Source organism: Macrobrachium nipponense, chromosome 1, assembly GCF_015104395.2.
Source record: "Macrobrachium nipponense isolate FS-2020 chromosome 1, ASM1510439v2, whole genome shotgun sequence".
Taxonomy (NCBI): Eukaryota; Metazoa; Arthropoda; class Malacostraca; order Decapoda; family Palaemonidae; genus Macrobrachium; species Macrobrachium nipponense.
The window spans coordinates 162,615,994-162,642,211 of record NC_087200.1 but is presented as its reverse complement, the minus strand read 5'-3'; the positions used below and the strand labels follow the sequence as shown (position 1 = coordinate 162,642,211).

General features: G+C 37.1%; 1 protein-coding gene across 1 annotated transcript in view; it reads left to right on the top strand.

Moving 5' to 3' along the window:
• The first annotated feature begins 3,989 nt into the window (after positions 1 to 3,989).
• LOC135218986 (low-density lipoprotein receptor-related protein 2-like) overlaps positions 3,990 to 26,218 on the top strand; it is a 116,255-nt gene continuing 94,026 nt past the window's right edge. The window contains exons 1-2 of the mRNA XM_064255424.1: positions 3,990 to 4,076; positions 4,209 to 4,365. Coding sequence (XP_064111494.1) covers positions 4,054 to 4,076; positions 4,209 to 4,365 — 180 coding nt within the window. The 5' untranslated portion in view covers positions 3,990 to 4,053. The remainder of the gene's footprint in view (positions 4,077 to 4,208; positions 4,366 to 26,218) is intronic.

The following is a 26,218-nucleotide window of genomic DNA, read 5'->3' as shown; positions in this document are numbered from 1 at the left end:
CGGACTTGTGTTTTTAAGTGATTTTTTTATTGATTGGAAGAGAAATGCCTTATACAGAAGTATTTATTATGGTATTGACATATTTATCGTGCTTCTCGGTTATCTGCAGAAGGATCCACAGTAGTACTCTTATTTAGAAAGACGAAATGTATTTGTTAAAATATATACAGAGCTGAAAGCTTTCGTCCATGCTTCTGTGGACATTTGTTTTTCCAGTTTAGTGATCAAGTCCACAGAGGCATGGACGAAAGCTTTCAGCTCTGTATATATTTTTACAAATACATTTCGTCTTTCTAAACGAGTACTACAGTGGATCCGTCTGCAGATAACCGAGAAGCGTGATGGTGTTTTTACGTTTCATACACATACACATATATTTATAATACACACACACACACTACATATATAATATATATATGATATATATATCTATATATATATATTATATATTATATATATACTTTTTTTGCAAAGCTTTCTCATTAAGTAGACAAACTTTTCATAATTTAGTTCGTATCTTGCTGCTATTCTCATATGTAGTTTATTTTACTTCTGTTTTTTTCCCTACTGTGCTACTCGTATATTCCCTGTTAGAGACCTTCTTAGGCTTGTAGCATTCACCCTAACAATTGGGTTACCAGCTTAGTTAAGCATAATGATAACTGAAGAAAGGAAAAGCTGAATAATATAAGAGCGAAACGGGATCTGGGTTAGTTTAATGATGATTGTGGAAGTGACTTGAGAATGTCATGAAGGCAGCTAAGAAGTTGAAGAATGGAAAGACACCTGGGGCGTTTTGTATAATAATTAACATCCTGCAGCACTTTTGGAATGAGTGCGTAAAGTATAACTGGATGAGGTAAGAGTTGCAAGAGATTGGGTGGGAAAATTGATTGCTCCTCTGTATAAGGGTCAATAGAAACGTAACATTACTCTGTCTACCAGGGAAGGTGTGTTGTTGGATGCTGGAGATAGATATGAGAAAAAAATTGTGGGTTTCAGCAAAGTAACAAATGTGTGTGAATCAAGTGTCGTGAAAGAATTGATGACATTCGATTATATTGAGAGTCGGTTGTATAAAAGGCAATTTCTTGAGTATTAACTCAAGAAATTGCCTTTAGTAAAAGTTTTTAATGAAGGTGACAACGTTCTTTTTAGGAAAAGGTGTGGTATTTGTTAATGTCTGTATAATATGGTATGGCTGGGATGAGGCAGTCAATCTAAGAAATAACATTAAATGTAGGTGAACAGTTGTGGGGTAGGAATATGTGTTATGGATTAAGTCAAGGTTGGAATTTATGAAGGGATTGATGCTAACTCTCTTTTATTGAAGTGAGATATGATGTTGAATCCAAAGGTAAGATAAAGGTTGGAGTTATTGGGATGAATTTCTATGTGGTAAGAGGAATGGAAAGGGTGAGAAATGTGGAGGTATGAAGAAGTGATAAAAGTTTTTGCATACATAAAAAGTCAGTGCAGAAGAAATTGAGGTGTTTTTTCATATGCAATTAACGATGGTGGGCTGTCAAAAAGTGCATAGGTCAGAAGTGTTAGGGGCAAATAGGAGAGAAGGATTTACTGAAAGTCAGATAGAATGTGTGGATGAGGCACAGGAAAGAAGAGTCGTAATGTCTGACAAGTGTGAGAATTCATGTAAGATAGAGATGGCTAATGTAATGTGTTGAGGGTATTTGTTCCGTTGCTGATGTCTAGTTATATGAAGGAGCTAACGTAGAGATTTCGTCGTGGGGTTCATCCATTATCAAACATGAGATGTATTTACTTTTCTGTTTTCGTTCTCTCGAGCCGCCACCATTTATGGGGGATGGTTTTAAAGAGATGCAACATGATAGTATTGAGTATGTATGCTATAGTTGGTAAGTTGTTGAGAACAATAAGAGGGTTTATGAAATTGAATTTTATGCTTTTGCTGGCGGGGTACTGAATGGTTTGATGTAAACGTTAGGTCGAGACAAGATGTGTTGTGTGTTTTTGGTGGTTTAATTTTTTAATAGGTGGAGTTCTGTGAGAAGTCTGAGAACGGGCAGTGAGATGTAGAAGTAGAATTGCTTGAACAGAGAATAAGTCGTGAATTGAGTGTAGAATGAATGTTTGCTGAAGAAAGTCTTGATTTCGAATAGAAAGGAGAAACTGCTAAGCCTAGTGATAGTTTGACGTGTTGGGAAGATGAGAAAGCTGTGTAAAAGTAAACGTGAGCAAGAATGTTGCGATGGTAAATGGAGAGTGGAGACCAACAAGGTTGTCTACATGGCCTTTTAGTAGTAGAAGTGTATACGTCTTTAGTAATAAGTGTATCAAATAGCAGTGATATCAGACCCTAAGTGAATCACAGATTGGAATGTGTGATAAGATTGTTGAGGCAATTATGCATAACAGAAGTGAAGCGGGGATGTTGTATGAAAATAAAAAATGATGGGAATTGTAGTGACCAACTGTATTTTTGACTTAACATAGATGAAGGGATGGATCAGTGTTTGATGATGGTTTAGTCGTGGGGAAAGAATGGCGGGTGAAAGATTGGGGAAATTATGTAATTTGGAAGTAACGGGAGGAGGAGCAGAGTAAGACCTCGGTAGGCCTTGGAGAATTGTGAGAGGCATTGGAGAGGAGGAATCTCAACATCCAAAATGTGAGTTAGGGCCTTCTGATTGAGAGTATGATTCAGTTCGTGTTACAAATGTGTTCTGCATTTGCACCTGGAGTTCAGCCATTGCCATTAAGTAGTTGGTGGTTAAATTATGTAGTATGCAGCTGTGATTGTTTTGTTGTTATTTTTCTGGAGATATATATATATATATATATATATATTATATATATATATATATATATATATATATATAAGTGCTACATTTAAAAATATATATTCCATATATAAATAAGCCGATGACCCAAGGGATCACTGTTGAGATAGCAAGGAGTGTGATAGGGATTGATAAACAGAATGCAAGCTAGGCCTTGGCGTGTTGTATCAGCGGCGCCCTGGTTTGCATTTGCCTGTGATAATCAAATCCATTGTTGTGTCAAACAGGTCACAGTGCTTTCGCCTGAGAACCTGTTGACCTATAACCCACAGACGTCTACGTGACTTCCTCTCACATGTTCGTCTGTCTGTATGTTAGTATGCTGAGCTAAGCTTTGCTCTCCTATGATTTTGTAAATGCATTGTAATTCAGAACTCTACTTCCCCTCCTAGAATCAAGTTCTCTTAACAGCCTTCTTGCCTCTACTCAAGAGATGTAGTTTCTCAGACATATTATGTTTATCATCATGAGTTTGAAACATCTTCGCCTTTATACCCAAAGAAGATACTGACTTGTTAATTATCGTCGCAATCTCCGACAAGGATGGGAAGCATACAACCAGATACTTGCGTATAACATCGCAGGTCTTAATAACTTCACAGTGCGCCTCGTTATACAAGGCCCAGCACTACATATATATATATATATATATATATATATATATATATATATATATATATATATCTATATATATATATATATATATATGATATATACTATATATATATATATATATATATATATATATATATATATATATATATATATATATATATATATATGTATGTATGTGTGTGTGTGTGTGTGTGACTGTGTGATTTGTTCAAAGGAAAAATCGAGGCCATGATTGAGTAACTGTCTTTAGTTAGGAAAGGTGTCATATTGATAATGCATCTTGTAATCGGGTGATGTTCGTCAAATTTACAAATTGGAACTTTTGAACTTTTCATATTTTTGACTCAGACAGACCCTAGTTTCTGGTATTTAGTAATTGATAGGTAAAAAAAATATTATATTGAAAATGGGACGGCACATACCATACAGCTCTCTCTCTCTCTCTCTCTCTCTCTCTCTCTCTCTCTCTCTCTCTCTCTCTCTCTCTCTCCAAGGTTGTGATTCGGGCTTATTCTTTATCTTAATCCTCCCCGTTGAAGTAGTCTTGTAACATCAGTCGAGTGCGCACCGTCAGGAAGGAAACTCTTCCAAAGGGTTATTTATACCCCGAACTCTGATGTTATTAGTCATTACACTTTTGTAAGTACATTTGTGTAAAAAAATGTGGAATATTTCCGTGATGAGCTATTTTAGATTACTTTAGAATAATGTGGATTCTTCTTCATGATGAAGCCAAGTCAAATTCTATTCTTTTGATGGTATTCTTTCCAGTTATAAATCCAAACAAATATTAAATCGTGCCTCGGTGGCTCGCGGAAGGAACATGTTTCGAGCTGCTGTCTTGAGATCACTTTTTCTCGTGTCTATCGTGTCATACTACTACCACTCATCAGGGGCACGCGCATCTCCTCGCTGGACAGATGTCAAGGTAGGTCCTCATTGAAGAAACATGCATGTGTGAATGATTCATGCCACGCTAGTAACGCAGTGATTTTTAGTTCTTAATAATCTTTTTTCTTTTTATCCCAAAGACAGTTTAGGTTATCAATGGCTGAGTTTGTGCCTGTGGCTGCTTGTGCAGTATACTGTTGGTTGTAACTTATTTTGCCTCCACACATCCTTTGAGAGGTTAGGCCTTCACTGTCTAGCCATAGGTTGGGAGCTTTCCATTACATACAGTTCTGTTTAGAACAATAATCTGTCTCCTAACATGAGGTGGCTCCAGAAAAAGAAAATGACACTATATTCACTGTCACATTCACATTTCAAGTGCCGAAATGTGGGTGACCTCTCATACACAAAACCTCCACTTTAGCCCCTTCATACACTCAATGCCTCATCAGCACTACACTAAATATCCTTACACAAACTTTCATATTGCTCACTCGTGCGTACATATACGCGCACAGTCTTGTTTTCTTGACAGCAAACCCTTGCTTTTGCAGTACACTTTCACCCCATCCATCTAGAGTATCCTTCATATCCACATCTTTCCAAATATTCTGATATTTTGCAATTATAAACTTTTATTTCCGATATATCGTCCTCAATTCTTTCCGCTTGACCAAACTGTTTATAAACATTATGATCAGTTTTTTTGGGTCACATATTGTAACCTTTCTGCCATTTATACCTATCTCCATATTTCTCGCATTTTCAATTCATCTTACACTATATACAGTGTAAACAGTTCATCTTTAACAGCTCCAACCTTCACAATCCGTTTTCATTCAACATCCCCACTTTACTTCCCTAAGGGAGAATTTGCTTAACAATCCTCAAGTCCCTATAGATATTACCACCTCAGCTTTCTTAGTGACTGCAAGTTTCTTTGCAGTCTTATACATACAACAATTGGCGCCATCCTTGTTTCACATAATCTTTGACTCAATTTTTCTTGCTTCCTATTATCATCTGTTAAAGCCATTCTTAACCATTTGCTTCCTTTCTATAATCCTTGTTCCCATGTATTATATCTTTATACTGTTGCCAGCAGTTACTCTCAGTGTTCATTATCTGCAAACACTTTCAGACTTTCATTAGTGTTCGAAGTTTCTCTTCACTATCTCCAATCTATGCTGTATTTTCAGGAAACATTGTCCATTTTCGACTTATCATAAATTTTACGTCTGCATCATCTGTTATTTGTGTTATTTCTTGCATCACCCAGTCTAAGATATTAAACTGCCAGAGATGTTGCTAATTCCTTGTCTTAGACTCATTTTAACCAGTGTACTTTTAGCACGTACACTGTGCTTTTATCATAACAACTTGAATTTACTCTCAACAGAAATCTTTACCCTCTATGCACAAACATATGCACACTCACCCATATATATATATGTATTTATATATATATATATATATATATATATATATATATATATACGTATATATATACGTATATATATTAAAATTCTGGTTCTTTGTAACTATGCAACGGATTTGGATACTTACTCAAGCTATCAATGGGTTGATCAGATACCAGACTTTAAGAAAAAAAAAAAAAACTGGCTGAGGGCCTACTTCAGAGTGAGGAAAGGGTTAGCTTGATTAGGTATATTTGTACAAGTTATGGTAATGAATTAGGTAACACCTGTAGGTTGAAGGGACGCCGGTGTTCCGTAATACTGTGAATAACTGTAGATCAGAATGCAGTATAGTTGAATCAGTAACGGGGGTTAACTGGGCATGTGGTACTAATGAGCACAAAGGGATGAGAGTGCCGGAGGCATATTCCCGAGATGTGTACTGGTAGCGCACCAGCTTATTTCCAGCCAATCATAGAGCTCGCCTTCGTTGTGACGTCACCTGCGGTGGGCGGAGTTAGCAGCCAGCATATCGAACACCATTTCTAATGAAATTTAACCCTTTTAAAAACTACGTTTTATATTTTCCAGGTATTTAAAAAAAGCTATATTGTACCATTCATCGACTACCATAATTCTCAATAGTAAAAAAAAAATTTGCAATGGAAAGAGTCAAACAGCTTTCTTTTAGATTTATTTGTAGATAAAAACTCAGAAATAGATATACCAATATCTAGAGAGCCCACTCTTACAGGATTCAGCGTGGATTTCTTAAGCGCTTGTTATGAGAAATATAAGAAATATTATCATGACTCTTGCATTTTACATCCAACTATAGTGCATTGCTAATTCATACTTTTTTTTTTTAATGAACATATTGCATTATTCTTCGACTCCTTTCATGCATAAAAAAAATAACTTTTACCATGGAAACAATCAAACAGAAGTTTACATTTTCATGGTTTATTAATTGAAAGAAACCATTCAGATTATATATATATACATACACACACACACACACATATATGTATATATATATATATATATATATATATATATAGATATATATATATATATATATATAGTAATATATATATATATATATATATAAATATAACTATATATATATATATTATAAATTTAAAATATATCTATATATATATATATATATAATACATATATATATAATATATATAATATAATATATTAATGCTTCAGCGTGAATATCTCGAGTGTTTGTTATGAAAAATATGAGAGGAATACTGTCTTGATTCTTATCCACCGAGCTTGCCATAAAAAATTTAACTATGGTGCTTTTCATAAGGAAATAAGTTTTTTTTACTTTCATTTTTTAACCAAATAAAAGTACTGTCCAGAGAGTAACCTGATATATATAGTTCCCATATATTGTTAATCAGTCATTGGATCCATGCAATTTAGCATATGCCACATTTTACTAACATTCAGGGCCAAGTTACGTGGGTATTTCGTCTTCCCCTTGACATCACTTGGCCGTCGTCCTTTACCAGTGGGAGCTGAACCTACTGGTCAGTCAAATCCTCTTCTAGAAATGGAGGTTAAGTATATCTTAGTTTTACCAGACCATTGAGCTGATTAACAGCTCTCCTAGGGCTGGCCCGAAGGATTAGATATTTTTCCATGGCTAGGAACCAATTGGTCACCTAGCAACGGAACCTACAGCTTATTGTGGGATCCAAACCACACTCTATTGAGAAATGAATTTCTATCACCAGAAATAAATTCCTCTGATTCCACGTTGGTCTGAGCCAGAATTCGAACTTTGGATCACCAGATTGGCAGCCGAGCGCGAAAACCGCTCGTCCAGCAAGGAACTAGAAATGGAGGTGACTGTACTGAAACCTTGCATCTTCACTGTGCCTTAGTCGAAACTGGATCCTTTCTCCTCCAGTGGCACCGATGGGAAGAAGGGAGTTAAGCTCAAATAAAGGAGCACAGTCATGTGGTGTCTTCTCGGAAAGATGGGGGGAAAGGGGCCCGATATTCCAGGTGAGACTTGTGGCTTCACTGGCAGGTGGACAATGTTCTAAGGGAGTTCTTCCAGACGCCACTGCTTTTATACCCTCGGAGGAAGTTGCACAGCGTCTGGGTAGTTGGCAGGCCTGTCGATACCTTTTGTGACTTGTGACCCGTGTGGCTTCCAGGTATGACCATGCATGTGACATGTGCTGGGATAACAGCAGATACGTTAAGGTGAACCCACCAGTGTCAGGTTAAGCATTAAAGAAGCCATTTCAAGCACTAGCAGATACAGAAAAATTTCCTGGGGGCACCAGTTTTTGTACTACACACACGCACACTATATATTTATATATATTGCTACGTTTATTGATCTTTTCGTCTACCCAGCATTTAAGTAATTATTTTGATTTGTAAAACGGCAGCCATATTCCTCCAAATATCAGCTGATTTTTAGGCGGGAAACCAAAACACGCCAGCCAGAGATAGGGAGTTCCTGCGAGAAGGGGGAAAATAGACTCTTGTCAGCTTTAGGGACGTATCTCAAAGGGAAGGATGTAGGCAGACTGGTACTTCTTAGGCCTATATCTTAAGCTCTTTTTCCTTTGAACCCTCTGCTGGCTGTATGTTCTGTTTCCAGGATTGCCCTGCTCGTGGGGGGTTAAGCTGACCCCCAACACCCATGAAAGACACCTGCGATCTTCCACAGTCAGCTCCAGTCGTGACCTCGGACGGATGTCTCCAACCAGCCTTCCCCCTTAGGCCTAACGGTGTACTGGCGCGCCAAGAGACCCAGACCTGAGACAAAGCTGGACGCCACATTTTCTACAAAGGTCCACACTGATCATGGCATCCAGGTACGTCTTGTGAAGCAGCATATTGCCAGTTCCTTCCCTCCTAATATTCATAAATCAAACTTCTACTCCATTGAATATCCCTTTGTTTCTCACTGCCTCATGGCCGCATGTTTCCCTTGTGTGATCGTCCCAGACAAATGAAGTCATTGCATACCTCAGTGAACCATTAAAGTTCCTTTTCCCCAGTGTTAGAGAACTGAATAATCGTAACTTGTGCAAGAAGTCCTTTTTCTTTTATCTTGTCTAATCGGGGATCTTTTTCCAGATCCCCTGAGTCACGTGTCAAGTCTGTCCGCCCGCAAGTGTTGCATTACCGCAAGATATCGAAACCCAGCTTTTATTACCTGAATCACATTTTAGCCAGCTATCCATTTGTGAGAGACATATGGGTCCCAACGTGTGGACACGCTGCATTTACTTTTCTCCAGGCCAGTAAGGGCCTCTTGTAAATAAATAGATGTAAAGTAATTAGCTGAGTTTCTGGCGACCTTCTCCTCTAGAGTAAATTATCACTGTAAATCCTTTTTACGGTAAGTTCAAGTAATTCATTCTATTTTTCCCCTGTTTACATATTGGAGTCTCATTCAAGGCCAGGCCCATACGTAACAATATATATATATATATATATATATATATATAATATTATATATATATATATATATATATAGATAATATTATAATATATATATATATATATATATTGTTACGTATATATATATATATATATATGTATATATACAATGTGTGTGTGTTTTCACTTATGTTATTATCTATATCTTCAATATTATTATTTTTCAAGGGGGGGGGGGATTAGTCCAGGCTTTTTCCCCCTTCCCATCTGCTATTGATTTCAAGATATATGAGACAATGAGGGTAAGCCAAATGATTGGAAATAATTATGAAGTTTTCAAAGAAGAGAGATTTTAGGAAGTGTGGGAATTGGTATGGTATCCCATTTACATGGCCATCTGGAATAAAAAGGTATCATGAAAGCATCTATATCTGATGTGGGCAAACTTTTGTTCTATGTATTGAATGGTGTTACAAGATTACAAAGTTTACACGAAGTAAAAGGTTTCCACTGTCCAAAATGGACTACAAGAGTGAATGGGAAAAAGGCCGGTAATTTAGAATTTTTTTTACCTTGGGTACATATTGGACTGTGAAGCAGGAATGAAAAAGCAGTAAGAATGACCAAGTAGCTGTAGCGTGGTTAACATGGAGAAAACGGTTAACCAATTGGTGAATGAAAATGTCCCATTAATAGAGAGAACAAGGACTGACAGTGGATACATTGAGCTGCACTGCAGTATGCAGCAAAATCATCGGCACAAGCAAGGAAATTTGAGGAGAATTTGCATAGGTATTACCATAGAATGTTAAGACTATAGCTAGAGTTTGCTAGGAAGGTTGTGTTAAGAGTGAGGAATTAGAGAGTTGGTATCATCATGAAGCTGTAATAAAGAATGAAAGCTCAAAGATTGAAATAGCTTGGATGGGGTTCAGAGGGAATGGGGAACAGTTGGTCAGATAAGCAGATGTGGAGGAATCGGGATGAAGACCTATAGTAGAGCCCAGGGAATCTTGAAAAGGTGGGCAGCTGTAGACCTAGAATGATAAGAGTGCCTGCAGAATGAACACCTAATATATCAGAGAAAACTCATTTCCTGTCAGAATCATGAATAAAAAGTGGACTTTATTTCTGCCTGTGGCTTTCATAGATTTAGATAAAGGTTGAGATAGTATTATCTTTGTAAGGGTCTGAGATGTTATGGCCTACCAGAAAAAATGTGTATTCACGATAAAAATATGCATCAAGGTAGCAAGTGTCCTTTGAATGTGGTTGGTGGTATAGTGCAAGGAAAAGTAGGATCTCCATTTTACAGTGTGTATGGATTTTGTGTTCAGAACATTCGAGAGAAAAGAGAGAAAATTGAGTGGGTTGATGGTTGGTACCTAGCAGACTTGATTATCCAGATTTACAGTTCTTGAATAGAGTGTACAAGATTTGCAAGGGTGGGTTAACAGACTGAAGAGAAATGGCTGATGGTACTAGTCTAGAAATCGTTTTGATGGAGTAGAAGATAATATTATGACCATGAGAAGTCAGCCAACAGATGTCACCATATTCAGGTATCTTGGAGTAGTTAAAAGTGATGGATCGCTTGAAAATGAGTTTTCTGGAAGACTGAAGAAGGCAGATCATGCTATTGCTGTGCTCAGGAAAGTATGAGCATCAAATAGACATATTACTTAATAAATGTATTTATATACATCAGTAAAGCAAAATTTAATCTGTGGCAGAGTCATGGTATAACAACAAAATTAGTAATAAATGCAAAGATAAATGAGAGAGTTGCATAAGTTTGTAAGGAAACCCAAATAGAAGTCTTTGTGCTTGTTAATAGAAGGAAACCAGTAAAAAATGGCATAGGTCCCCTAAGGGACAATAGGGGAAACCTGGTGAACTCAGACTTGGAATAAGCAGAGTTATTGAATAAGATTTTTACTAGTGTTTTCACAATTGAAGACACTACTGCAATACCGGAAACTGCTATTAGATAAGAAAGGGCAGAACCGTTGGCCAAAATAATATTTACAGAAGAGGACATTAAAAACAAAATAGACAAACTCAACAACTTCAAGTCTCCTGGCCCAGATGTGATTCATCCAAGAGAAATTAAAGAGCTAAAAGAGAAGATAGTTCCTCACCTATATAAACTCTACAGGAAAAGTGTAGAACAACGAAAGGCGCAAAAAGGATGGAAACTAGCTAATGTGCCCCCAGTTTACCAAAAAAGGTCCAAGAGAAGAGCCGGGAAATTATTAACCAATCTGTCTAATGTCGGTTGTTTGAAAGATTTTTGAGTCCATAATTGCAGGTCAAATTGTGAATCACATTAATAGAAACAACTTGCTAAACAGCCATCATGATTTCAGACAAAACAGATCCTGCCTATCAAACTAATTGGAGTTTTTTCATAACATGCTTGGTATTGACAACAGTAGTAAAGCTATAGATATACTCTACCTAGATTTCCAAAAGGCCTTTGACAAAATCCACACAAGAAACCTATGACAAAAGTTAGAGCTTTAGGAATAGTAGGAGAAATAGCAGACTGGATCAAAGACTGGCTAACTTACAGCAAAAGTCTTAATAAATGTTGAAGAATCAGAATGGGCAGGTGTGACAAGTGGAGTTCCTCAGGGTTGTGTCCTTGTCCCTCTCTTGTTATTGATTTACATTAATGACATTGATGTATGCTCAACTAGCAGGACAAACAAATTTGCAGATGACACCAAACTAGGTGTAAATGCAGCAGACCCAGATACAGTGGAAAGTTTAAGAGATGAGCTAAAGAAAATAGGAGAGTGGTCAAAAAGATGGCAAATTCCTTTTAACTTTGATAAGTGGAAAGTATTACAAATAGGAACAAACAACCCTCATGCCTACTATATGCTGCTTGGGAATGACATAGATAGTTTAGGACAAGAAGAGGACCTTGGACATACATGAGAGGACATACATGAGAAACTGATAGGACAAGGAAGGGTCGTATAAGTGACAGATAGGGATTATAAGGAGAATAGTACCTAGAATCCAACACGCCTGGAGAATGAGTAACCTTCCCAAACAAGCATAAACATGGGTACAATTTAAGAACAAAAAGATTAAGTACAACTGCTTAGACACAGGGACAAGACAATTAAAGGATTATACGGGGCGGCAACTGACCACATTCAGATCTTTGGTAAACAAAAACTTATTCACAAAGCATATTAAACATACATATACTAAGAAAATATCTCTAAGGCAACTATTTTGTATTTAAACCTGTGATTGTCTTCGAGGTCATTCTTAAACATGTTACTAATACAAGCGTCTAATAGAGCGCCTCAGCGACGTGGTTAGTATGGTATTAGCGTCCCACCTCGGTGGTCGCGGGTTCGATTCTCGGCCATTCCATTGAGGAGTGAGAGATGTTTATTTCTGGTGACAGAAGTTCACTCTCGACGTGGTTCGGAAGTCATGTAAAGCCACTGGTCCCGTTGCTGAATGACCACTGGTTCCATGCAACGTAAAAACACCATACAAACAAACAAACAAACAAACAAGCGTCTAAATGAAACAGGCCATGGCTAATATTAAAATTACAATGGGAAGTAAGTTGTATAATGGCAGATTCTAAAAGATTTTGTGACAAGACATCTTTTGATCTTGCAATTACTGAGCTACCAATCCATTTTATCCGGTGGTTGTTTTCACTTAAATGAGTAAATATTGCATTAGATGTTTGCCCAGTTTTAACAGACTATGCCGATTTAATCTTACGTCTAAGCCCTTGCTTGATTGTCCGAAATGAAAAGAGGGGCAGTCCATACATGGAATTTTATATATTATGTTATTGCTTTCCCTGGGGCCATTTTTTATTAACATTCCTTTTAGTGTGTTATTATTGGAAAAAACATGGGTGACCTTGAAGGATTTTAGCAATGATTTAATGGTTTCAAATCCGTTAAAATAAGGCAAATTGAGAATATTCTTAGAATTTTCTTCTCCGTATTTCTTACACTATAAAATTTTTTTAGGTCTTTTTCATAGCAGATATCTAATATATTTGAAGGATAACAAATCTTTCCCCATTTTTCTTATGTAATCAATTTCTTGATACAAATATTGGGGACTGACAATGCGAAATGCTCGTAAAAACATAGAAGAAAAAATTGATATTTTGATGTTAAGATTGTGGCCTGAATGGAAATGAACATAAGTTAAATTGTTGGTTGGGGAGTGACAATGCGAAATGCTCGTAAAAACATAGAAGAAAAAATTGATATTTTGATGTTAAGATGGTGGCCTGAATGGAAATGAACATAAGTTAAATTGTATAAATACTGAATTTACATTGAAATGGTTTTCTATGTATCAAAACATCTAAGAAAGGGAGGCAATTGTCTTTTTCCAATTGTAGAGTAAACTTAATCGATGGTACCTTGTTATTTAATTTAGAGAGTAAATAATTTACATCAATACCAACAGGCAAAGCAACCAAAATAGTAATTTCTTGGGGCCACCCTTTTTTTTGTCTTCTGTTAGGTATATAAATTCGCTGCAATACTGTAGAAGGCACATTAACTGATGCATTAAGTTTCAGTTCTTACTGTATGTGATTTTGCTGTTTAAGGATCATGAATCTTTTCATATCAAAATAAAAATGATCTCATTTGTATTTTTATAGAAATGCTAATAAAATACTTAGACCTTTCCCAGACGAGTGTCCAGTCTTTAATCCCGACTCCTCCGTTTTAGTGGAGTAGCTACTGTGACTTCATTGATGATTTTATTGTCGATATTTATTTTGTTGGTAGATATCGTAGATAATTCAAAGTGTTTGCTTTTAATATATAAGCGATAAGCAGCAGATTCTACTTTGCTTAGCGTAAAGATTTATGTGCTCTACCGACTTCGTCATCGTCATCATCACTTTATCGGAAAGTCTGAATGTTTGCCTCGACGACTGATAAGGTTTGTATAAGCTCATAACTTTACCTTTAGTAAGAGTGTGTGGGAGGAAGTTAATAATCTGTTTATTATCCTCCTGTTCATGCTTCCTTATCAAAGTTTGAATGGCAGACAGAAGAGAGATTTTTTTTCTTTTGGGAAAACTGAATTAGGTCGACTTATACGTTTATCTTGATGTTTTGAATGCTTCAGTAAGTTGATTTAGGTAGTGTATGTTATGTCGTAGACTTGCATCATCAGTAATGAATTGGAACTCGAAGGTTGAGTTAATCCTAGGATTTGATGGCCCTGACTTTATCGTCATAACATCTCACATGCGCAAAGTATGGCTGTATACACGAAGTCTGAGCGACCTACTTATCGTTAGAAAACTTGGAGTTTAGTTGCCATGAAGCTCTTTGTTTTAAGATGTTCAGTTAGTTCTATAATGTGTACGTATTCACTGTTTACCGCAATCCAAATATGTATCAACGGTTCTATATATGACTGTTAGTATGGCTCAGTCACAGGATTAAAAAGTTTCATTGGTTATTTTTGGAGACAAACAGTGCAAAACATAGATCAACAGGGCTATTCGGCTGTTGAGTTCTGTGTATTCAGTTTTTTTCAGCTGATTGAGGAACCCACACATTATTTTGGTAATATATTGAACCTCATAATCACGGATGTTCCAGTTATTGTTAAGTTCAAGGTCTGCAAGTAAATAAGCACTTCTGATCATTGTGCCATTGAGATAGACATATCAGTCAATCATTTTATAGTATTCTTATGCTACCATTAGAAAAACAGTTGGATGAAATATACTAGAGCCAATTGGGGTCGCATTATAGAAGCCTGTAAGGCACTTGATATCGTTGATGCTATATCAGATCCTGATCCCAAGCTAATGTGACAAACAGACCAAATTCAACACAGAGACAAAATCGTTCACATGAGCATTTCAACATTTTTGTTGTGTGTGTATGTACTGTGAGTAGAATTTACCCTATATCTTAGAGAAATAACAATATTTCCTTAAAGAGGAAACGTAGAAGAATTACCCATCCTCTTCTGTAGTGGACCAAATTGGCATCATCTATCTTTGGGTCAGGCTCATATTCCATTTATTTTCCACCACTACAGATGACGGTAGATTGGTTACTGGCCCCTGGGAGAGGCTGAACTGCTTCATCGAGCTTTTTAAACTAAGCAATCAGCTGAGGATGTCCCTCTCCCTGATACTTGATGATTAGTTGTTCTAGGTATGTTTAGAAAATTTCTGCTGATCTTGATAGCCAAAGTTGGAGAAGATCTTGATGGTTTCTTTCCGATCTATTAAAAAAAACTCTATAGTGTGTTGTCTCCAAGATTAGTAGATTCTATACGTTTTTATGTCGATGTAGTATCTTTGTAGAGTGCAAGCTTTGTAATATAGACCTCGTTCCAAGGAATAGCATATCAGCAAACTGGTAAATAAAGGCCAATTACTATTCTCTCTGTGTTCTTCAAGCTGCAGAAAACACTATATACGTAAGTATGTGGAATTAAACAGATAGTTAGCTGATAGTAAATATCCATATAGAAAGCAGCCACGTAGGTATATGCAATGCTCTTTTACACCTCACATGCTGTTTGCTAAAGGACCTTGGTAAGGGTTTTGAGTGCAGAGTAATTAAAATAAGTTTTAGTGCTGCCTTCCATTTAGTAAATCACAAGGCATTTACTTATAAAACTTCAGAATCTTGGACTTAGTGGATATGTAATTCCTTCAAGTTTCTACTTCAAGGAATTATTGTAATTTCTCTTGGCTATATGATAACTACTATTCACACCACGGTGAGACTCAACAAACGTGGTGTGATTTGATATGAATGATTTTGTCTTCATGTGTTGAATTTGGTGTGTTTGTCATGGTAAGCTTATCTACATGTATCATCATACCATGGCTGATCGTTTGTCTTGAATTTGATTACCTTTACAGGGACAGACCTTATTAAAGGAACCGTGCAGAATTTACGTAATCTAACTTTTTCTTGGGATCAGGAACTGATATAGCATCTGAAATACTAAGTGCCTGACAAGCTTCAATAATGTGAACTGAATTTGGTCTATATTTCAGTCAGACATGTCCATCTCAATGGCACAATAATCAGAAGTGCTTATATATTTGCAAAATTTGGATTTGACACTAGCTGGAACATCTGTGATTGTGAGGTCTAATCTATTACCAGAAATATGTGTGGGTTCCGTATATAGCTAGACAAAATCAGAGGATACACACAACTCAAGAGTAGAACTGCCATGTTGATCTGTGGAATTTGAATTTAGCCATTCGCTGTGCTTTGCATTGCAGTCTCCACAAATAACAAACGAAACGTTTGAATCTTGTTAATGAGCCATACTAATTGTTCACAAAAGACAGTTTTATAGAATCGCTGGTATTTGGATTGGGTAAACATCTTATATATGAACATTGTAGAACTTACTGGAAATGTTAAAACAAAGAACTTCATGGCAACTACGCTCCAAATTTTGTGACGGTATAAATAGGTCATCTGGACTTGGTGTAGTACACAGCCATACCTGGCTCATGTGGGATATACGACAGCAGATAAAATCTTGGCAATCAACCTATGAATTTTTATGACTTAAAGTGTCTCGGATAAAAAACTATCAAATCATACTGATGGGCACAGCTTTGGAGGTCAAGAAATAAGTAAACAAGACCTTATGTCATTGAAAAAAGTGCTGGACACAACTGATTGACAGCGAGGGCCGGCAAACCTTGTAAGGCAAATAAGAAATCCACCAGTTTTACCACAACAACTGGGGGAGGACAGTCAGGACTTATTTGGAAATTTAAAAAAAACTCGAGAAGGAAAAGATTAAAGAAGGCACTTTCCTTATAATCCTCAAAGCAACATTGCTATCTCATCATCCTGTCCTACTCTTTTTAAAATAAATAAAAATGAAAACAGAAAACGGGGGAAAAAAGAGGAGAATCCCTCAAGCAAGGGAACTCAAACCCAAGACCATGGAAGGCCACACTGCAATGCATTGGCACAATTGAAGGTTGGAGAACGAGGTTTGTATTTAGAGTAACTTTCCCATAGAAGGTTTGCCTACCAGCTGGTTTGATTTTGGAGTGTCCTTCACCGAAAAGAGTTGCTTGCCAAAGCTAAAGAGTCTTCTATCTTAACTCCTGTAGGCAGGGACGCCACCCCCTGAATTGAATGTCGCTAATAAATGCCACATTAACCCATTACACATGCATGTAAAAAAAAGTGTATATATATAATATATCTATATATATAAATATATATATATATTATATAATTATATATATATATATATTAAAGGAATGAATTGATGTTTTAGTGAATTACGTGATGTCAGCCTCTCTAGCTTGGAGACAGAGAGCGCCTAGAGATAGCCTCCATGGAAACGAAGGAATTTGATGTGTGTGCATTATTGGGCTGGTGGCTGTTCGAACTGTTGCTACGGGCGATCTTAGGGTGTGGTGGATGTGCAAATCTTTATTGAAGGTGTGAATAATTATTTAAGTGCAAAAAACATAACAGACGATGAAGAGGCGTTTAGAGAGGCAAAAGCTTTGCTAGATTTCAATAAAGGTGACCTCTCCCATCGTTGCAGGAGTTTCCAATTTGCAATCGTACCTGGACTGATTTGCAAGCATTTTTAAAAGCAGCTTATGGCTCAAAGGAACACGGGGATATGGTGAGGGACCTCAGGGGTCTATATAAGATACGGAAGGGCACAAATAGCCTTGTAGAACATAGTTCAAAACTTTTTGACTCAGTGGCAGATTGGGTAGGAAAATTGAAAACATCTAAATGGGGTACAGGAGGTAGTGTCTCACTTGACAATTTACGGAAAATGATCTATTTTTCAATGCTCTTGCACGATGTACCGGATGCAAAAGTAATTCTTCAGACAAAGAATTACTTTATGCCCAAATTGAGAAACATATGTCTAAATGTCCCACTGTAGATAGTACATTTTTTAATGGGACAGGCCCGGGAAATAGGGTGCAAAGAGACAGAATTTTCTTCTCCCCGTCAGTGTGCAAAAGTTGAATATAACAAAAGATCGATCGATCAAAGGGAACAGCAGATGCGCTGTTTCAACTGCAATAAACCAGGGCATCCAAAGAAAATGTATAGAGCTAAATATTGTGGAATGAAATTTTTGGGAGACCAATCAACAAAAAGGGTACAGGCGATTAGTACGTGCTAATGTGGTCTCGTGGGGGACGCCCCAGAGCCCAGGCCTATAGTTTATGGAACAGTGGGGGATGTGGATATCCTGATCTTTATAGACACAGGTGTGTCTACAAATTTAATGGTCTATAATTTGTATCAATTGATGTTCTCTCATTACCCTTTGAAACCCTCAACGGAGACGGTGTGTAATGTGCAAGCCCATAGATTAAATACCCTGGGTTGTGTTCAAATACAGTTTACTCTCGGTGATAGAGTACTAACAGAACCATTTTTGGTAATGAAAGGGATTGCGTTGGGCAACAGACTTTTGCTGGGTCATCCTGCATGTAGGAGACACAAGATTTCGATCCATGCGGGTGTTAATGGGATAACAGTTGAATTACCTGGTGTTTTTCTTCCTTATGAGGACGTGATTAGAACAGAGGACATGGAGATTATTGAAAAAGGGGATGTGTTTGGTGATGATACTGGAGTTACGGAGAGTGGTAATATTAAAACCCACATTGGTGATATGGGAAATAATTGCGGGGATTCCATTGGCGTTCACGGTGATAACAATGTTGGTGATGATACTAAAGGTGGTATTGTGTATGGGGAGGTGGAAAGGGGAGATACTAATCACAAATATAAAGGTATTTTATTGGAGGATATTGTGTTAATGCCTAGTTCAAAGACTATGGTAAAAGTCAAATTGATGGAAGTGAGAAAACCTACGGATGTGTGTGTTATTGAAAATAGCGAGAGGCTTAGATGGGTTATTAGCACTGCATCGGTGAACAGTGTATCCAAGGATGGGATTACATGATTAGAATTGCTAAACGTTAATGATACAGTTAGGAGATACCAAAGGAATACATACATATTGGATTTCCAAGATTGGAGTTGTGATAGTGGTTCAGTGGCTATCGTAGAGGGGAAACCTGAGTTTTCAGAGGCAGAAATGCAATCAAGGAAACGAATATTTAGAGAACATTTAACTAATACGGATTATAGTAAACATGTTGAAACAATAAGCGAGCTCTTGGCGGAATTTGGGGGTACGGTAGCCTTACAAGGTGATAAATTGGGGTTGACTAATGTGTTAGAGCATAAGGTAAATTGGAGAGTGGCACCAAACCTATTAATATTCCTGCATACCGCATACCTTTCAAAATCAGAGAACAAGTAGAGAAAGAGGTCAATAGATGGGAGGAAGAAGGAATCATTAGACCTAGTGTGCCTCCGTACAACTTTCCTTTGTTAGCGGTGCCTAAGAAGGACGGTTCTGTCCGTGTATGCGTCTATTTTAGACGTTTAAATGAAAAGACAATTCCTTACCACTATTCAGTCGTGTGCATACCAGATATTTTTTGTTGAAATCGGGGGACATAATATTTATAGCTCAATTGATTTGGCATAGGTTTTTTTGCTGATCCTTTTTAGTGAAAGTAGCAAGGAATATACGGCTTTTTCAGTGCCCAAGGGACACTATGAATTTATGCAAATGCCATCGGTCTAACGGGCAGTCCGATTACTTTTACCAGGTTGGTAAACAGTTTTGCACGGGTTATTGGGTAAAGATGTTTTTGTGTATATGGATGACATATTGGTCGCAACAGACACGATCGCGCAACACCTGGAAGTGCTTACAGAAGTACTTAGGAGGCTTAGCTTAGCGGGGTTGAAAATTGAGCTAGCTTAGTGTTCGTTCTTGAAAAAGGCAAATTACATATATAGGCCATGTCATATCTAAGGAAGGGGTTAGAGTAAATGGCGATAAAGTTAAAGCAATAGCGAATTTTCGCACCCCGAGATCAAAGAAAGAGATTAAGTCATTCCCGGGTATCACCGGTATCTTCAGGATTTTTGTGAAAGGGTTCTCTAATATAGGAGCTCCCCTAACTGATGTATTGCAGGAAGATATTCAATTTCAATGGAAGGAACCCCAGTTGGAGAGTTTTCAAAATCTCAAGGACGCATTAATGAATCCCCTGTTTTGAAGTTTCCAGATTTTAGCAAACCTTTTACATTAGTGACCGATGCCAGCCAGGAAGATATAGGTGCTTGCCTTATGCAAAAGTTTGATGGGAAATTCCATCCCATAGCCTTTTATAGCAGGAAGTTCAGGACAAAGGGCAGCAATGAGAGATCAATGGCTACCATAAAAAAAGAAGCCTTTGCAATTATGTCGAGCTTGGTTCATTTTAAAATGTTACTGATGGGGAATAAAGTAGAAGTTCTTACAGACCACAAGCCATTATTAGATCTTTTTAATAAACCCAATTTGTCACCTAAAAGAGCTCAATGGTTTTTAACTATCAGAGATTTTGATGCAAAGCTCAAAAATATAGAGGGCAAATTTAATGTAGTTGCAGATGCTCTTAGTAGAATTTTTCATGATACGGAAGGATTCCAAGTTGCGCAAGTCACTAGCAAGTCTATTCAATGGAATATATCTCTCATAGAGCAAAGGCAAGATGAAGACGAGATTCTGGCAGATGCAAAAGCTTTTCTTAGAGGGGAATTAGTCAGGAAACGTTATAAGTTGCCTTTTTTGGGTTTGGAGTTAGAAGGTAATCTACTGGTTAGGAAAATTAAATATAAATTGAGAACCAGGGAAAGTAAAGGAGATACGACACAGATTGTAATTCCGAAAGTCCTAATTCCAGTGGTTTTGGATATAGTTCATTGCAGGTTCGGTAGTCCACACTTGGGAATAGAAAAAATGTATGATGAGGTTCGTGCTAAATACATTTGGAAAAACATGGGGAAAGATGTGGAAAATTTTGTGAGAAATTGTACAGTGTGCAATGCATGCAAACCTGCAAGGATAACTTCATGCAAATTAGGATCGTATCCTACACCAAGTAGACCTTTTCAGAGAATACATACGGATATGCTGGGAAATTTTTGTGAGTCTGGATATGCGAATAAGTACATGTTAGTGATAATAGATGAACTTACAAGGATAGTAGAACAATCTCGTTTTCCAGGCCAACAACCATATCACTTTTATACACTAAAAATAACAGATGACCAAGAACACTACCCTGTGGAACTCCACACGCAATAGGTCTCTATTTACTAAGATCCCATCAACAACAACTTGTAGCTGCCTATCTGTAAGGAAATCTTGAAGTCATCCTAAAAGATAACTCCCACACCAAGATTCTGAAGTTTATATACTGTAGAAGTGCCTCATGATTTACTACTAGATCAAAAGCAGCATTAAAATCTATTTGATTTATTCAACATTCAAAAACATTATCAAGGGTCTCTAACATGTCAAATCGAAAAGAGCATCGCACTAACTGCTTCCTATATGTATATTGTACACAGGATATGGAATCCTTCAAGACAGCAACTTCAACAAGAATCTCAAGACTTACATTTTGCAAATCTTGCATTTTATTAATGTTATTCAAGCACCATTAATTTTCACTTATACTAACTGGACAGGAAGCAATTTATCTGGGTGCTATTTTCTTGAGCAAGTTGCCATTATTTGTTAATTTTCAAGTGTGAAATAAAGCCTGGCTCAACTTTTCTCTCCTTTTTTACCCTGTCCACATTTTGTTCTAATGTATATTTTTGAAAGTTATCTATTTTTGTAAATAAAAGTTTAATTTTCAGAGGCTGTTTATACTTTAAAGTTTTAAGAATGTGTACTTAGAAAGATTGATTAAATATTTATATTGAAGTGTTGTGTTGTAATTGTCATAGCCTGCATGCTGGGTATCAAGTTGAAATGTGAGAAATCCAGAATTTTGACACTTCTCAAAATAAATCTTATGTGAAGACCCCTATACTGACTGGGGGCTATGCAAGCCATGAGCAGAAAAATAAAAGAAACCTTAATAGAAGCATCAAAATTTCTTTTAAAAAAGATTGAAGGTAAACCTAATTTGTCCAATAAAATAACAATTTTTATAAGCAGAATAAATAAATTGCTGTAGCACTGTCTGGCTCTGTGGCACTAGTAACTTCAACACTAGTATTCACAATAGCAAAACCAAGGTGCCACAAAATTGCAAGCACAATCACTTAACTTAAGGGATCTCATAGGTGCATGAGAAATGGATCAAGAACTTGAACTAGCAACATTAATTAAAACTAGGCAGTGGAGCACTATTAGTGAATGCGAGCTTCTCTGGAATCCCCAGGAAAATGACCCAAGATTGGTACTGTTGACCTGCAGGAGGCACAAAACTGTGCAATCTACACGAATCCGTAAAGCAGTCAGAGTTGAAATTCCATTGATGGTAAGCTAACGTAAAATGCTACAAGCGAAGTGAGAATTATTTGAGATAATCAGTTATGGTAACGCAATGGAAATTGCCAGAAGGAAAGTAGCATGTACTGATATCACTTATTTCACAGAAAATTCACATTCAATTAAACTCTCATGGGGCCTGGTAGAGACGGGAATGCTAGGAAAGGGAATGAGAGAAAAACTGTTGACACAGGGAATGAATGCAAGGAATAGGAGGTGAAGGGCAAACAGAACGACTCCCAATTTCAGTTATCTGAGTCCATGAACAAGAAAGGTGTAGTCAGAGCCAGGGTGTCGTTGGAATGACGTAGGTCAGTTGCAGGGCTTCACCAAGGGATCAACAGACTACGCTTCTCTTATGTGGAATCCTATGGGGACTTCGATGATGAGGGCGTAGGTAGTCTGTCAAGGGAGACGTCTAGGTAGAGTCCAGTTTGCAGGTGGTGCAAAAGCATTCTACCACTGGGAAAGGCTAGTGCAATTTGCATATTGGTAGGGCAGGTCAGACCTTATTTATAACCATTCATGGAGAGTGGTTGCATCTGGTTCAGGTTGGATTGATTCTTCTTGGGTCCTTTCATCTTCACTGCTAATCCTCTTAACTGACTGAAGTGGTCATTGAATGCCAGCAGAGGAAGGGTGGAAAACAGAGTACAATTGGCTAGCTTGGGTTGAGAGGAGTCAGTGTCAGGCATCGGTTATGCAAGGTATGTGGGGTGGAGTCATGGATGTGGTAGGCCCCTACAACAATGGTGAGGGCAAAAGGAGTCAGGTAGACGGATTAGGACAGGTCAGTCAGACCTCATGGAAGATGTGTGAATTTTCTTGACTTGGAGGGCAACTGGCTGCTAATGACTTCTGTCACATTGGATCTGGGACTACTGCAAACTATAATGGAAAAGGGAGCTTTGGTCCCTGACGTGATGTAACCCTTTTTTTGGATTCAGCATCCTTCTGGTAGCTAAAGCGGACAAGGGGGTGACAAACTATAAATCGTGCTTAACTGGTCCTTAAAGTAACATGAAAGTGTTTTTCATCCTTGCTTCCTTGTTAAGAGATAAAGGAGAAGAGGCTAAGTCAAAAATATTCTCACGGCTTTCCAAACTGTCAAAACAAGAAAAGGGGTCACGTGTACTGGATCCTGACATGAAGTATGTTACTCTAGTTTTAACTTTTCCTTCTATTCAAAATTCCCTTACTTTACTTCCTCAATTATTCCTTTAAATTGTCAGGTTTGGTCAAGGAAAACAAATAAAAAGGGAGTTCAAATAGACGCTCATAGCAAAATAAAAACAATAAAAAAAGAAAAGATTAACACTTTCAGCTTTGCTTTTCTGTTCCAGTAACAGAATTCTTCAAAGGTAAGGTGCCGAGGGGAATATGTGATCCTTTGCCACATCGTTCTGCTGTGCTGATGTTCTGAAATTCTGATTGTTAGGTTCATGCAGTACTTAGACTGTTTAGAATGAGGTTGTCTTAGTGTGGAAAAGTAAGATCATTTTCGGTCCTCAGTAGGCAAGATTTGTGGGATTTTTTGAAATAGCTCTCTAGTGATTGATCACTTCACCACAAAATTTACTATCCCTGTTAATGGAGTTCTCCAAGTTTTAGATTTCAGTCACGTTTCAAAGGATTTTTCACCTGTTTGTTTACACTTTTGGAGGTTTTGAATGAGAAAATATTGAACACTGTTGTATTGCTTTTATTATTATAATGTCATCTAAGCAGATTACTAACTCATTATTAGATTGATATGGGTCATGGGTGACATTAAGAAATTGATCTTAAGGGGGTTGGGTGGGGTAAATAGGAGCTGGAAGAATGTGAAAAAATTGCACTGTCAGGTGCCAAGAAAGGCTTATTTTGGAACCTCATACCCCTGAGACTACTTGAGGCTATGTTATTTGGTTAGTTCATGGTGTAGGCTCTTCCTAAAAAACCTGGATGAGAAGTACAATAAAAGGATTCTTCTTTGAAGGTAAAGTAGCTACGTGAGACTTTTTTTAATGTCCAAGCAACTTCATTTCCCTCATATTAGCTTGCCCAATTACACTTTAACATCATGAACAGCTTCTCTCCAGCTTACCTAAGAAAATACAATAATTGATAATATGTGTAATATCATATATATATATATATATATATATATATATATATATATATATATATATATATATATATATATATATATATATATATATATATATTATATTATATATATATATATATATATATATATATATATATATATATATATATATATATATATATATATATATATATACACACACACATACATACTCACACAGGCAGCCCCCGGTTATCGGCAATCCAATTTTATGGGGCTGGTCTAGCAATCGGTGATTTATGGCGCCATAAATCGCCGAGTTTCGGCGGTTAATAATGGTTTTCACTTATTGGCACACCTCCGGGAATGGAACCCCCGCCAATAACTATAGACTGCCTGTATGTATGTATATGTATATATATATATATATATATATATATATATATATATATATATATATATATATATATATATACATATATACACATATACACAGGGTGTAACACGAGTTTATGCAAATATTTCAAGAAATGAAAGAAAAAGTAATTCTGAGCAGAAAATGTTCCATAATCATATGCATTTTAAGGTGTGTTTTGTCGGTGAGGTGGATTTTTAAAATAACCATTATCATTAAATGGCCAGGCGAGATGGCGCATGGGATGCTGGAGTACGCACGGCTATGGGGAGGGGGAGGGAGCACGGAGTTGATCACGTCACTTGCTACTACTCTAAGCAGAGTCGCTTTTCCCCCAAGAGCATGTTTGGGGTACCAGTGCCAGATTCCTTATTCATTTTGTGAGCAAGAAACTGAAGACAATGCCTTACCATTCCAGTAATGTGGAATGTGCAGCCATGAAGTTTGTTTATGTTTTGCAAAAGTGAACTCCACTGGTATATGAAGAAGAAAAAACGGAAATCGGTGATTAGGCTGATTTGAATAAAATTCTTCCAAATTTAATGTATCCTTTAGATATGAACTAAGTGAAAATATACATATACAGTCATACCCCTATGTACGAAAAATCCAGGTTACGAAGGTAAAGATGAAGATGTTTTTGCTTCTGTGTACAAAAATAATTCAGGTCGCGAAAGGGTGTACTGAAAAGTCCAAGATTTGCCCGGGCCACCGAGAACAATTTTAAAACTCTCACGTTGCCAACTCGGTAGACTCGCCACCATCCTCCCACTCTCCCATTGGTTCCTGATGCTAGTTACCGCCGTAAGATCCTGCTCTCCTATTGGTCAGCATCTATCCCATCATGCATCTTTATAAGGGTGTTCCTCGACCATTTCGTTTCGGCAGCGTTATTGTACATTGGGAATTCGTTCATTCACATAGGTTTCGTTCATTAACGTAAATTCGCGTTGGTGATTTCGCTTTTGTTGTACAGTAAGTTACTTTATCATGTTGTATGTAAACTTAATTACTTACGTTATTAGCCATGGGTCCCAAGAATGTTGCTGAAGTTCACAGAAAGAAGAGGATGCTTTCCATGGAGACGAAAATGGAGATAATCAAGAAGTATGAGGCTGGCATGCGGTTGAGTGTG